The sequence below is a fragment of the Thamnophis elegans genome, chromosome Z (genome assembly GCF_009769535.1).
Source record: "Thamnophis elegans isolate rThaEle1 chromosome Z, rThaEle1.pri, whole genome shotgun sequence".
Taxonomy (NCBI): Eukaryota; Metazoa; Chordata; class Lepidosauria; order Squamata; family Colubridae; genus Thamnophis; species Thamnophis elegans.
In genome coordinates, this window is record NC_045558.1 from 66,106,568 (window position 1) to 66,122,780 (window position 16,213).

At 40.0% G+C, this 16,213-nt stretch overlaps 1 protein-coding gene across 5 annotated transcripts in view; it reads left to right on the forward strand.

Moving 5' to 3' along the window:
- Positions 1 to 16,213, forward strand: part of BBS9 (Bardet-Biedl syndrome 9) — a 347,201-nt gene that overhangs the window by 95,993 nt on the left and 234,995 nt on the right. For all 5 annotated transcript variants that reach the window (XM_032234710.1, XM_032234712.1, XM_032234713.1 and 2 more), the window contains 2 exons: positions 12,583 to 12,659; positions 14,370 to 14,423. In XM_032234710.1, the coding sequence (XP_032090601.1) occupies positions 12,583 to 12,659; positions 14,370 to 14,423 (131 nt within the window). The remainder of the gene's footprint in view (positions 1 to 12,582; positions 12,660 to 14,369; positions 14,424 to 16,213) is intronic.

Here is a 16,213-nt window from a genome sequence, read left to right on the forward strand (position 1 = left end):
TGAGGCCTCAGTCTTCCCAGACAAGAGAGGACCTGGGTCATTCTCTGGCAAGACATGCCTTACATTTGTCCCCAGGGGGAGTTGAAGAAGGGGTGACATCTTTAAGCCCAGTGTTCCTATTAACACCTTTGGTCTCTGGAGTTCGATTCCTGATCTGCACAGTGCAGTTGCTTTCCTTAGAGCAGCCTGGATCAACGGGCAGCAGACTTGCAGAAGCAACTTTCACACCGACTGCTGCAGGCCTCCACTCGGATCAACAGATTAATCCCATGCCCTGCAAAATTTCCAGGACATATTGCCAATGCTATTGTACAGGGCATTGAGACAGGCCTACAACACCGGGTGGAACATGTTCTCTTTATGGCCCCCAAGATACCCCTTGAAGCAGCGGTGTGACTTACCTGCATGTGGGGCTCATTTCCCTGCTTGTTCCCAAACCAGCCATTCACCCTGTCCAAGGAGGGAGAGATCAGGGATGTGGATTTGTCTTCTGATGAGGGCATGGCCCTGGAACTACTTACATTCTCCAGGATCTTTCAACCGGCCCTTTTCAAATCCCTTCTCTTCAAAGCTAAGACTTCAGCAAAGTTAAGGGCCAAAGCATCTCACTTCAGCCGAGACTCTTTTTTCCCAGCAAACCATTGAGGTGGAGACCGTTCCAACGCCAAAGTTCTTTGTAGATGTGTTGCAGAGGCACTGGGCCTCTCCAACTTCAGAACCTATGCCATCTTCTCCAGATAAGTATTTCTACAATGTAGTGAATGAGCTCGGCCAACTGTTACGACAGCCTACAGTGAATGCTCCAGTTACAGCCTTCTACACTTCAGCCAACATGTCGGGGGCGCGTGAAAATGCTTTAAAACCAGAGGACAAAACAGCTTGCAGTGAGGTCATCAGCAGCGGCTTGGGCAGTCCACACATCCATGATGGCCTCCTCCTTCAATCACTCCAGTTTGCTTTGGCTCCGACAGCTTCAGGAGAGAATCCCCGACTTCAGATTCAAGGGTGCACTGGGACATCAACAAGCTGGTTGCAACGATTCAGTTTTTGTCGGACGCAACCCTTAATGCCACCAGATACACCTCCAGTGGTGATGCAGCAATGCTGTGGCTACAGCAGTGGCAGGTGGATGTGCAGCACACTTGTGTTTTGGCCTCAGCCCCTTTCAAGGGAGATGCCTTGTTCAGGGAGTCTCTGGACCCCATCCTGGTGGAAACCAAGGATAAAAGGAAGATTTTGCCATTGGCTTCCAGAAAGGTTTCTCCCATCCAGTGCCATACTTTAGACATCCTTCCTTTTGGGGTCAAGATTACGGAATATCCTTCATGGGATAGACCTATGGAACATCAGGTTTCAGGCACCAGGGTGGTTACGCCCCTAGACAGCAACAATAGGACAGACCCCAATCAGAGTGTTAGACAGTTTAAGTGCTCCTATCATAGCGGAGGAAGCCATTTATACCACTGACTCCAAGCCCTTGGCAGACCTTCCTCCATCGGTGTCCATTAGGCATTGTTCACTGACCAGTGGAGTGGGACTACCTCTGATGGTTGGGTCAGGAACATGATAAGGTCAGGGCTCCCCCTGGAATTCATCTCACACCCCCCAAGGTTTTTCAGGAGTTGCCTCAGTATCTCGCAACTCGGGTCCTCATGCAAGCTGCCATCCAGCACCTGTTGGAAATTCAAGCCACACAGCAGGTACCAGAGGACCATTAGGCAGGGGTTTTATTCCATCTTATTTGTAATCCCCAAAGCTTCAGGGGAGTGGAGAGCGATTCTTGACATAAAACGCCTTAAACCGCTATTTACGTTATAGATTGCTTTAAAACGCATTCCTTAGAGTCTATTCTAGGGGGTATATGGGAAGGCAATTTCCTCACATCTGTTGACTTCACTGAGGCATACCTGCATATCCCCATTCTGCCTCTCCATCGGCAATATCTCAGGTTCTGCTATGGTGGATGCCATTTTCATTATACAGCCTTACCATTGGTTTTTTCTCAGTGCCTAGGGAGTTTACTAAGGTTCTGGCAGCATTGGCAGCACACCTTCGTGCCATACCCGTGAGCGGGTCCAATGTTATCTAGCAGCAGCCCAGGCCAGACCAGGCCAGGGAGGAGCTGAATATCACAGTACAGGCATTGGAATCCCATGGGCTCTCTACTAATATGGCCAAGAGCCACCTTGAACCCACCAATAGCCTGCTTCATTTGGGAGTGCTTATTCATACGGTGACTTGTACACCTGTTTACAGGAGAGACAGGCCAGCCTTAGGGAACTGGCAGGGTAAGTAGAGAGAGAGCGCAGGATGTCCTTAGCCGAGCTTTCCCAGTTATTAGGCAAAATGGTGTCAGCTATCTCCATTGTGCCTGGGTACGCCTATACACCAGAGGCCGCCAATTGTTTCTTTTGCCATTTCAGAGAAAGAGCAAGAACAGCTCCCCTAGCCAGGATCACCGTTTCCTTGGAGTAATTCAATCTCTCCACTGGTGGAGATCTCCGGCCATCATCAGGGGCTGCTATTTCAAAGAGGCAATCAGACTGACAGTGACTATGGATTCCAGTTGGTGGCTGGGTGCCCCACCTCCAGTCACAGATGGCCCAGGGACAGGGGGACCAAGGGGGATCGGACTCCCAATATTAATGAAAACAATACAAAAGAGATGGTTTTCACCCATCCAAGAAAGGGACTGAGTTACTTAGCATTAAATTCACAGATTTTCTGGATAAACATTTAAACTGAACAGCGGGACAGGGAATTAATTGATACAGAACATTTCTGTCCCCAGCAATCTAAAATTCATAGTTATCAGTGCATGTAACATAGATGTTGTGTGGGTAAGATATCACTACTGCTGTCAAGCAAACCAAGCATTTAATACTGCCATACATGTGCACGAATCATACAAGTGGCAAGAAAATTGGGGCGGTCAGGGCATAACACAGGTATGTAGACAGTAAACACAAGGTCAATCAAAATGGATTCAAATGTCTATATACCAATGTACAGAGTATGAGGAATAAACAGGGTGAATTAGAAACCCAAATAAATGAGAGCAGATATGATATTGTTGCCATTACAGAAACTTGGTGGGATGAAACCCACAATTGGAACATACAGCTAGAAGGATTTAAATTATTTAAAGAAATAGACCAAATAAAGAGGAAGTGGAGTTGCACTATATATAAGAAATAATTACATCTCTACAGAAATAGAGCACAACAATGATGAGAACTATCTTGAATGCATTTGGGTCAATATTAAAGAGGGGGGGGGGAGAATGACATTGCCATAGGTCTATACTACAGGCCACCCAACCAAGCAGAGGAAGTAGATGAACTTTGCTAGTCAGCTAACTAAAGTAGATAGGAAGCACACCACAATAGTAATGGGGGATTTTAACTACCCTGACATCAACTGGAAACAAACTCTGCACTAAGTGGAAGATCCAACAGGTTCCTAACAAACCTAGCAGACAACTTTGTTTCCCAAAAAGTAGAGAAGTGAACAAGGGGATCAGCCATATTGGACTTAATTCTCACTAATAGAGAGGAAATGATAGAAGGTGTTGAAGCTACTGGAAACTTGGGGGTAAGCAATCATGCAATACTGGAATTCAACATTATGCAAAAACAAGTAGTAGAACAAGTCAAACTAGAGTATTGGACTTTAAGAGAGATAATTTCATAAACTTAGAGAGAGCTTGGGAAGGATTCCATAGATTGAGAATCCTCAAGAAGCTTGGGAAATTTTGAAAAATGAGATTATAAAAGCCCAGTCTATCACAATACCAATGAAGAAGAAAAATAACAGCTCCCAAAAGAAACCAGCATGGCTGCATAAAGAACTCTCTGACAAAATTGAAAAGAAAAAAAGGATAAATATAAAAAGTGGAAAGGGGGGGGACATAACTAAGGCAGAATATCAGCAAACAGCCTGAGCCTGTAAGATGAAGTGAGGAAAGCTAAGGCTCACAATGAAAAAAGGCTTGCCACAAAAGTAAAAAATAACAAAAAAAACTTTTTCCAACATGTTAAAAACAAGAAAAAAAGTCAAGGGGAAACAATTGGTTCATTGCTGGAGAAAATGGCAAGAAGGTGACAAGCAACAGGGAGAAAGCAGAACTATTTACTCATGTTTTCCATTCTGTCTTTACACAAAGGGAAGAACAGTCCAACCTACCAAAAACAGCACCACAAAAATCAGATTAGGAACACAAGTTGAAATAGGAAAGAAAATGGTAAGTGAGCACCTGTCTACCCTAGATGAGTTCAAATCACCAGGACCAGATGGATTACACCCCAGGGTTATGAAGGACTGGCAGAGCCGAGGGTGGCGCAGTGGTTAAATGCAGCACTGCCGGCTACTGCTAGATCAGCAGTTCAGCGGTTCAAATCCCACCGGCTCAGGGTTGACTCAGCCCTTCCATCCTTCCGAAGGTGGGTAAAATGAGGACCCAGATTGTTGGGGGCAATATGCTGACTCTCTGTAACCCACTTAGAAGAGGGCTGAAAGCCCTATGAAGCGGTATATAAGTCTACTGCTATTGCTATTGCTATCTCAGAACAATTGAACTATATCTTTCAGAGATCCTGGAGCACTGGGGAACTGCCAGAGGACTGGAAAAAGAGTGATGTAGATCATAACCTACTACTGGAAAAAGTAGAAAAATGTGGGTTAGACAACATCACCACCAGATGGATTAGTAATTGGCTGACCAACTGCACTCAACGTGTAGTCCTCAATGGAATCCAGGACATGGAGGGAAGTATGTAGTGGGAGACCCCAAGGCTCTGTTTTAGGCCCAGTACTCTTCAACAATCTCTTCATCAATGATTTGGATGAGAGGATAAATGGGAATTCATCAAATTTGCAGATGACACCAAGATAGCAGGAATAGCCCACACTCCGGAAGATAGGGTTTAAGATACAGAAGGATCTTGACAAACTTGAACATTGGGCACTATCTAACAAAATGAAATTCAATGGTGAAAAAAGTAAGATTCTACCTTTAGGGAAGAAAAACAAAATGCCAGATACAGTATAGGTGGTACCTTGCTCAATAGTAGTAACTGTGAGAGGGACTTGGAATCCTAGTGGACAACCATTTAAATATGAACCAGCAGTGTGCAGTATTTGTCAAAAAAGCCACACAGTTCTAGGCTGCATGGTATCCGTGCCACATACCTCCAACGGCCGATAAGATCTCACAGGATGGGCTCTTCTCCGGGTTGCCGTCGACCGGACAATGTCGGCTGCGGCCTCCTCGGGGGAGGGCCTTCTCTGTAGCTGCTTCAACCCTATGAATGCGGACCTACCCCCAGAGATCCGACCCTTCCCACTCTCTCAGCCTTCCAAAAAGCTACTAAAACCTGGCTATTCCGGCAGGCCTGGGGCTATTGACCTCATGAATGATGGTCCAGCCCCACCTAGATTGAGTGCATGATGTGTTTCTTTTTTAATCTGCTTTTTCCCTATTTTTAATTTTTATCCTTTTTAGAGTTTGTATTCTGTAAGCCACCCGGAGTCCTTCGGGATTGGGCGACATATAAATTCATTAGATTTGAATTTGAATTTTGAATTAATACCACTTTTATATGCCTTGGTAAGGCACACTGGAAGACTGCATTCAGTTTTTTAAAAAATAGTTTAAATTTTATTTACAAACATGTAAAATACACATACACAAAACTTAGACATACCACCACATTTACACAATGCAATACGAACAGGAGCTTCCTGTTCTTTCTTATAGCAATTGCCAATCGATATCGCTCACCTATATTGTTTTCCATTCTATTATATTTCATTTGTATTTCACCATTCTTAACCCTCTTCTCTTACTCCTCTGTCTGCTATATTGTCTAATTACCTCTAGCAAGGTTTAAACCACTTGGATACATATATATGTGTTAATTCTCCTTAACTACTATTTTAGGCTTTGTTGTCTTCCTTCACTGATCTCTTATTTCTTTCCTCCATCCACCTATACCATTATCCCATATCTGGTAGTATTCTGTTTCTTCTTTTCCCTGGATTTCTTTTAATTTGTCCATTTCAGCACAGTCCATAACCTTTCTTATTATTCATTTTTGCCTTGGAATTAATTTGTTTTTCCAATTTCTGGGCAAAGGCAATCCTTGCGCCATAATTATATGTAATATTAAATATGAATTTCTTTTTTATATTTCACAATCATTATTCCTAATTAAAAAAAACTTCAGGTTTCCATTTATTTTAACACCTGTTATTACCTCTAGCCACTTTTTGATCCTTTTCCAAAAAAATGTAGCCTTCTCACAGGTCCACCATAAGTGGTAGTATGTTCCATGTATTGATTCACATTTCCAGCATTTTGGAGAGGTATTTGTTGAGATTTTAACTAACCTGTTGGCCCAGGTGCCCATCTGTAAACATTTTGTACTGATTTTCCTTGTATGCAACTGATAGTGTCATTTTTAAGTTTGTTCCCCCAAATTTTTGTCCATTTATCCAATTCAATATTATAACCAAAGTTCTGTGCCCATTTTACCATTTGTTCTTTCACGATTTCCTCTTCCATTTTATGCTTCAGGAGAAATGTACTATATTCTTTCTATCTGAGCTGTGAATTATTTTATCCAATTGTGTTGGTTCTGTTTCGATGTCATATATTTAGTATCATATTGTGTTTAGTTTTGATTTGCAAGTAGGTTAGCCAGTCAACTTTCATGTTTTGTTCTGCCAATTCTTCAACTGTTTTAAATTTCCCTGTCTGTCAATTATGTCTCTGTATCTTAGCATTTTATTCATATCTATAAAATTTGGATGGATCGTCCTTTCTGTTGGTGATAGCCAATTCGGATTTTCACATAGTGGATTTTTTATTTTATTTTGAGCCAGTTTTGCAATAACGCTCTTCTAATTAAATGTTTTTGAAAGTACGTTTTATTTTTATCATCCCGTAGGAATGTATGCCAACCTGCTTGCAAATCATGGCCTTCTAAAGGTCAAAATTATTTTATTCTGTAGTTCTATCCAATCTTTCACCCATGCTATTGTTACTGTTTAATGAGTATAATTCCCAATTTGGTAATGCAAAACCTTCCCTCTCCTTGCTATCTTGCATTGACTTTAGTTTATCCTCGCTTTTCGTCCTTGCCAAATGAACCTAGCAATTATTTTGTTTAATTCTTGAAAGAAAGTTTTACCTGGGTTAATAGGTGTGGCTTGCCAACAAGAATAAGATTCTGGTAAAATATTCATTTTGACTGGACTATATGTCCCAGTAGGGAAAGCTGACTATTTTTCCAGCTTTCTAAATCTTTCTTTATTTGTGTCACTAGTTTTATTATAATTATCGTACTTAATTGTGGAATATTTTGCAGACACCCGATCCCCAAGCATTTCACTTTCTTAGTTATTTGCATTCTAGTTGCTAATTCCAGTTCCTCTTGCTTTTTTGTCATATTCTTGGTTATCATTTTTGTTTTGCCTTTATTGATTTTTAATCCTGCCACTTCGCCATATTCTTCTAATTTTTTAATTAATTTCAGACTGGATTCTAATGGATCTTCTAGAACAAATACTAAGTCATCGGCATAAGCTTGGGCCTTATATTCTTCATTTTTGAGTCTCCAACCTTTTATTCCCTGGTCCTTCCTAATTTCATTTGATAAAATTTCCCGGGTTAATATAACAGCAACGGAGAGAGGGGGCACCCCTGTCTGACTCCCTTTTTTATTTCGATCTTCTCTGTTAGTTCATTAGACTTTGGCTGTCTGACTGTTATAAGTTTTTCTATCATTTTTGTAAATTTTCCTCCGAATTTCATCCTTTCTAATAGTGTTATTATAAATTTCCAAATTACGTGTTGAATGCTTTTTGTGCATCAAGGAGAATCAGTACCATTTGTTTTTCTGGATGCGCCTCATAATATTCTATTATGTCTAGGATGAACTCTCGTATTATTTTTAATGTGTCTGTGATGTAAAAATCCGTTTTGGTCCAGGTGTATTCATTCATTTAAAACCTGTTTAATTCTTCCTGCCATAATTGCTGCAATATTTTATAATCGGAATTTAGTAATGAAATTGGTCTGTAGTTTTGAATTTCTTGTAGATTGGTTTCTTCTTTTGGGATTAGCGATATTATTGCTTCCGTCCATGATTCAGGCATCTTGCTTTTCCTAAAACTTTGTTTAAACCATCTCCACTCCTAGTTCTTCCAATTATTATTTTATATATTTCTATAGCTCACTGGTATTCCGTCTGTTCCTGGAGTTTTATTATTTTTCTGGTTTTCAGGACTAATTCCATTTCGGCTAATGTTATTGGCCCGTTTATCGCTTCCCTTTCTTCTTTTGAGATTGGTGTCATTTTCTGTGTTTAAATAATGTTTTATCTGATTTTTTTCCATACTATCTTGCGCATTTAGTTTTGCGAAGTATTTATGAATAATATGCTTCTTTTCTTCCGCTTTTGTATTGGATCTTCCCTCATCATCTTTTAATTGGTATATCGTCCTTTTACTCTTTCATTCTTCAATCTGTATGCCAGCCATCGTCCAGGTTTGTTGGCTTGTTCAAAGTAATTTTGTCTGGTTGCTTTAATTTTCTGTGCTAATTCCTTTTGAGTTATTAAGTTGATTTTATGTTTTATCATCTCTTTTTTTTTCTTTTTTAATTTTATTCTTTGGGTCTTTCTGTAGTTCAGCTTTGGCTTCCATAAGTTCTTTTTGCATACATTCTTGTTGCTCTTTTTGTTTTCTAGTTTTTCTCGCCATGTAGGCAATTGTGAGACCTTTTGTATGTTTTCATAGTGTCCAGAGATTTTGAATTGAGGTGTCTTCTTTTTTATTTATTCTAAAAATAGTTTTAATTCTTTCTCCAGCATTTGAGTGTATTCTTATTTACGATATTTGAGTTCATCACCATCTTTTTCTTCTTTTTTGGCCTTTCCATCTTAATTTTATTGGGTTATGATCTGCCCACTCATTTGTTTCAGTTTCAATTTCCTCTAATTGATTATATAGTCCAGATGATATCTAGGCCATGTCAATTCTCGATAAGGACTGGTGGGGGTTCGAATAAAAGGTATATTGATTTCTTATTTTGTGATTTTCTGTCCAAATATCATGTAATTTATTGTGACCCGTCAAAACCGCGCTCGACTAAGCCGCGCCCGATTAAACCGCATTGCTGATGTCATCAACAGGGCGACAACAGCCAGCGCGGAGAAAGAAGGATGCTTTAAATAGCACTTTGAAAGCAAGCCAATTCAACTTAAGGTAAGGGTTAGCTTTAGGGTTAGCTTTAGGGTTAGGTTAAGGGTTAGGGTTAGGTAGGGTTAGGATTAGGTTAAGGGTTAGGTTTAGGGTTAGGTTTAGGATTAAGTTTAGGGGGTTAGATTTAGGGGTTAATTTAGGTTTAGGGTTTACAGCGTGCTTCTGTCTCCGCGCTGTTGTCGCCCTGTTGATGACGTCAGCAACGCAGTTTAGTCAGGCGCGGTTTAGTCGAGCGCGGTTTTGTGGTGGAACCGTAATTTATATTCCATTGCCATCTCGAAAAAGGATTTGGGTAATGTATTTTTTTGTTTTATTTTATTTTTGCTTTCATAGTCCATTTTTTAATCCACTATTGCATTATAATCCCAATTAAGCAAAAAGTTTCATATTCTAATTCATTTATTTTGTTGTGTAATTTCCTATAGGATTCCTCTTGTTTCTGATTTGGTGCATATATGACTCTTAATAATATCGGTTTTTCTGTTGTCTCTAATTCAGTCATTAGCATCCTGCCTTCTTCATCATCAGAGTACATGTCTTTGGAGTGTATTTTTTTTATATAGGTTGCCATCCCTCTTTTTTTTAATCTGCCAGTGCTGTATATAATTTCCCTAGGTTTTTGTTTTCTAGTAATTTCCTATGTTCCCTTTTAAATATGCACTTCCTGTATAGAGGTTATATCTACCTTTGGTTTCTTAAGTTTATTAAACATCTGCGCTCTTTTTTTTTTTTGGTGCGTTCAGTCCATTCAAGTTTATGGAAATAATTATTTCCTGGTCCATCTTTATATGGGGTGTTTTTTGTTGCTTCTGGTTTGTATCTGACTTTTCCCTCTCGCACCTTCCCTTTCTGCTCTCTCTCTTTCTTGCCTCTGTTCTTCTTTCCTGTTTTTTTCCTTGTCTTCTGATGTTTCTTCCTCTTGACTTCTACTTTCTAGGTCATCTTTACTTCTTTGTTCTTTATCCCATGTGCAGTATTTTTCATAGAATTCCTGTGCTTCTTCTATTCTCTATCTTATATCTTTTTCCTTGCTAAGATACCAGTACCCCTTCTGGTACTAACCATTATTAGTTTTTAAACATTATTCTGTTTTTATTTAACTGATTTGTTAAAAATTGGTATTGACTACGTTGTTCATGAATTCTCTGTGGAATCTATTTAAGTGTGATCAACTCTTTTCCCTGGAATGTAATCATCCCTTCTCTGTTTTTTGTACACTTCATCTCTAGTTGTTTTTTGGCAAATCTTACGTGCACTTCTCTCGGGAGCCCATGTCTCTGGCATAATTTGTATACAGACAGTAAGCTTCATTGATGTCCCCTCTCAACTCTTGTTCTTTTCTCTGTAGAATTTTGGTGAAAATTTCAATCATTTTTCCTTTCAGGTGTTCCTCCTTCTCCTCTGGTATGTTTGGAATCTTAGATAGAATGAAGCTCTTTCATTTTCAAGTCGGATTATTGATAACTCTAATTCTTTATTAACTTGTCTAGATTTCAGCTCCATTTTTTCCATCTTCTGATCTGTTTGTTCTATTTTTTGTTTCGATGTTCTGGATGTCTGTAAGGGAGGACCTCTGTATTTTCCACCACAAAAGAGTGGTGCTATATCTGGACCACTCCTTGTCTCCAAGGTGTGCACCTGGTTTCACTGAGCCCAGGAGTTAATCCTCTCGAACTTCTTGTCTGGCCCCTTCTCATTTTCCTGGAGTGGAAGTGGCATACCTTCGATGTTAGGAAGGCTCTAAAGATATATATTAAGAGGACTTCCACTTTTAGAACAATCGGAACTCTATTTCTGTCTTTCCACTGGCCTCCTTGGACAGGAAAGTCCTTCCCTTCCCTCGACAATAGATAAATAGTTGAGGGCATGCATAGCTAAAGCGTATGAATTGCAATCTACACCTGGTCCCGGGAAGAATCACTACTCACTCTACCAGGAGCACGGCCACTACCACAGCATGGGTGATGCAGGCATCTTTAGAAGAGGTCTGTTGGGCGGTCACGTGGTCATCTCCTTTCCCATTCATAAAGAATTATAACCTGGACAGCTTTGCATCGGCGAAGGCTGCCTTTAGCCGAAGGATATACAATCTGTTCACCAGGGAGGGGGGTCCCTCGGTTCATTCGTAAGGACAGTCCAGCTTTGGTATGCCCCATGTCTGGATGCTATCTCCACCTCAGTGGAAAAGGGTGTTGGCTCTACCTGAGATGTCTCTTCTCATAAGTTGGAGATAGCATCCAGCCACACCCTATATGAGGCTGGTCCTCAGTTCCAGTGATAAGACTTATTAATGGGCGTAAGACACATAAGCAAGCTTTTGCCACAGGATTGGGCAGATGACATGTCAAGTCTGTCAGTTCAACTTCAACGAAAGTGGATATGCCTAGCAACAAGGGTGTGGTTTAACAGCTTCAACAGATTCAGTCCAATCAGTGAGCAGACAAAGTCAACCCTGCCTGGATGCTATCTCCACCTTATGAGAAGAGCATCTCAGGTAAGAACCAACACCCTTTTAGGCCAGGTATCCCCAATCCCTGGGCCATGGCCCACAACCAAATGGAATTGCAGCACTTGCCCCTACCACTCACAAGGAAGTATCCCCTCTACCCCCTCACCTCCTGCTGATCCATCAAGCTAGAAAGGTTAGGGACCACTGTTTTAGGCAACTAGAATATTGTATATGTGTCATGAATATATGGGACTTAACCTTCAATTGAATTCCACATCTTCTAAATGTACACAACTGGTTTGGATTATTTTTTGGAGGGGGATAATTACCATATTTTTCAGAGTATAAGACTCACCGTAGTATAAAACGCACCAAGATTTTGAAAATGCAATTAAAAAAAAGTTTTTGTACTCTGCAGACCTCCCCAAAACGGCCCGTTTTTGCAAAAATGGGCCCATTTTTTTTTTCAAAATAAGGCGTGAAGAGCCTTTAGAAGGTTTGTAGATTGCTCCGGGGGTGGAGGCAAAAAGGAGGAAAAAATTGCCAATTTTGGAAAATCGTGTCCGGTTTTTGTCAAAAAAGGACATGCATAGCTTTTAGGAAGCGTATAGAGTGCTCCGAGGGGTGGAGGGAAATGGGCCCATTTTTTGCTCATTTCTGCCCTCCCAGTCCCCAGGAGCACTCTGCAAGACTCCGAAAGGCTATGCACAGCCATTTTGGTGAAGGGGCGGGATTTCGGGAGGCAAAAAATGCTGTATTCAGTGTATAAGACGCACCCAGATTTTCAGCCACTTTTTGAGGGAAAAGGTGCATCTTATACTCCAAAAATACGGTAGCTAAATTTGCTAATTCCTTAAATCTTTCAGATATCCTTCCTAAGTCTGAAAAGAGTGAAGATTTTGCACTTGGTGTGACAGTCTTGCCTGATCTGGATTCAGTTTCTGTATGTACATTTGAATGCTGAATTTAGATATAACAATTAAAACTACAGTCGCGATGAATCGGACATATTTCACAACTAACAACAACTTAGAATTCCAAAAATTTTAAGCACCACAGTAGATGCACCAAACTAAAATATTCTGATATAAAGTTCATAAATGTTCTAATGTGGGTGTCAGCATTCCAAATATCATCCAGAATTAAATCAGAGTTCCAATTTAATAAGAGAGACATGTTGGTACCAACTGTGGAAAAAACCTGGGATCTTTAAGCTTCCTGGGTTTTCCACCAGTTGAAAGTTCAAGACCTTGCCCCCAAACCCACAAGTTCATCACATGGTCCAATCTTCCTCTGCCATGCTGGCATTTCCACTCATCTAGTTCTGGTCAGGTCAGTGGTGCACAGACAAAGGATGACTTTGGGCTTCTAGAAAGGAATGTTATATTTTGACAACAACACATTCTACAATTCTACTCCTTACTATTCCCCCTCCTACTTATCCCACTAAATAAACATCATAGTAAATGAGAGAGAGAGAGAGTGGCAGGCCAAAGATCCTAAAAGGAATATAACTGCAGGCCTGACAGTGGGAGAATAATTAGGACCTAGTTTGCTTATTCCAGTACTATTTTGATATAAACTTTTCAAATACAACTACAACCAGAAGAAAGTGACTTCCAAGATTAAAACTGTAATTAAGATTCATACAATATAATTTAATTCAGTGGAAGCTGCTCCCTTGTTTTAGAAGCCCTATCTAAATGCTAGTTTTCACTAAAAGCTATACATTGCTGGCCAAAACAGGGCACGTGTGTGTGTGTGTGCGTACGCTGCCCTCCTCCACCCCATTTTGGCCGGCAGAGTGCTGCTGGAGGCTGTCCAGGCCAAAACGGGATGCAGTAAAGCCCTGCCTAGCCCCCTGGTGCCTCATTTTGGCTGGTAGTATGCTGCTGGAGGCTGTCTAGGGTAAATATGGGGTGCAGTGGGACGACATAAAGTCCCACACACCCCATTTTGGCTCCCAGAGGCACCATGGGTCAGTCCTTTGCTATGTCCAGGCCTGGCCCATGGGTCAGATTTAAGCATCCCATGGGCCAGATCTGGCCTACGCGCCTTGAGTTTTGACACCCGTGGTTTATGCTGACCACAGTGTAGAATTTGCAAAAGACAAACTCAGGACTAGAGATGCTTTATTTTTGCTTTTCTATTCAGTCAGCACTTGGATTTATATGTTGAATCCTTGATCACAAAAACAACACTCTAATAGTAAATAATGTGTGGAATTATAATTAATCAATTCAGATAACTCTTCAAAACATAAATACATTTTCCTAATGAAGGGTATACAATAGTGTTTGAAATGAATCATGGTCTCTTTCATCCTAATTCTCATGCCAAAATGAATAAGTTAGATTTTAGATGTATTATCAAATTATACATTTTAATTATTTTTTATCTTTTTATATGATTTTTCAAAAGTTAATTTACAAGTACTATTTTGGAATATTTAATTGCCCATAAATTATATTTTTTGGTTTGGCTATGAGATAAATCTAGGAATACACTGCTTGTATATTTTGCTTTTTAAGTTTTGAAACAGTTTTATTTAACTTAATCTTGTTTTGTTTCATTATTTAAATGTAAGTCATCTAATAGAATAATATTTTCTGTATCATAAACATTTCTGACTAATTCATCATGTTTGTTTACGCAAGCTGTTGACAGTGAAATTAAAGCAGAGGTGAGTCCTTCTGTGGTGATAAAGGTATTAGCATGTTTAATAAAATTTTCTAAACCATTGCATAAATTATGCAATATAATATACTGTTGCATATTGATATACAGGAATGATTCTAAAAGTTTACAGAAATATTTGAGTGATTTAAATTGCTTATATTATATTCTGGAAAATAAACATTAGATTTAAACACTGTTGTTTAGAACAGGAGTCCCCAATCCCTGAACTGTGACCACTACTGGGGCTTGAGCTGTTCAGAATCTGGCCACGGAAGTGTTGAGTGAGTGTGTGCACGCATCCTCAGTTGTGCATGCACGCTCCATTTGTGCGAGTGGCATGCGTGCCTGCCGTTCTTGTAAATGGAGTTGCATGCATGCACGTGAGCTTGTCCGCTGGTCATGCAGAACCATCTTCTCCTGGTTATGGTTGTTAAGTGATTTTTTCAGGTTGTTAAGCAGACCAGGTCCCCAGTATAATGCTTAGGGTGCATTAGGTTTGTGTAACAGACCTTCAGTTTGTTCAGCTGAATATCTTTATACAGAAAAAACTTCTTTATATACAATAATATAAAACATGATTCATTTATACAATACTCAGGCAGTTCTTACAACATGATAAAGTTGAGGAGAAGCAGCAAAATTACTCAAGCAAAGACCAAATGAACTCTCACAGCACAGAACAGTTAAGCTAAGTCACGCCCAGGCTCCAAGCCGTCTCACATGGTTCATACAACAAATCCTGTGCCTCAGACACCAAACAGTTCCCATTGGCTGACTTGTTGCCATAGCTATTCCAAATTCTTATGCACTAACAAGTTTGCAATCTTCCCTATTGACTTTCAGGAAAAGCCAGCAGAGAAGATTGGAAAAGATGATCATGTAATTGGGGATGCTTGGCAACTAGTCATTAGTATGATCAGATTGCCAAGCACCCAGATTACAATCACATGACTGTGGGACTGGTCATACAATGTTTTGCGAGACCAAAACAATTTAAGGGCTGTAAAGCAACTTCCCAAGATTGTTATAAATCTGGTCTGTCATTAAATGAATGGTGATACCTTTATGGTGACTACCTGATTTACTACACAGTGATGTGGATTTGGCCCCAAAGTAGTGAGAAAGGAAATGTATAATGATGAGAGTTTTTAAGAAGTAAGCTTGGTATTTGTCCAATAGTGTCCTAAACTTTGAAACTTATCCTGCTTTGATTTACTGACTAACTTGATTAAGAAGAAGTGTACCGAGGCATGGAGATGGATCTTCCCAAAGATCCCACCTCCCAATGCAAAACATTGTATGACCAGTCCCATAGTCATGTGATTGTAATTTGGGTGCTTGGCAAAGTGATTAGAGAATTCTGATTTCAAAATGCTGGATTTGAATAATAACGTATAGAACGTAAACCTATGCTGAAATATATACACCTCTGTGTCTATCTATGTGTGTGTATGTTTTTTCTCATTAATCTACACTCAGTACTCCATAATGATAAAGTGAAAACAGAATTTTAGAAATGTCTATAAGGAAAAAAATGAATATCACATTTGCATAAGTATTGAAGCCTTTCACTCGGTAGTTTGTTGAAGCATCTTTGGTAGCAATTACTGCCTCGAGTCTTTTGGGGTATGACTTAATAAACTTTGCACAACTGGATTGCGGGATTTTCTGCCATTCTTCCTTGCAAATCATCTTAAACTCAGCCAGGTTGTATGGTGACCATCTGTGAACAGCCATTTTTAGATCCCTTCAGAGATGTTCAAGGGCTGTGGCTGGGCCACTCTAGGACATTCATAGAGTTGTTCCTAAGCAACTCCT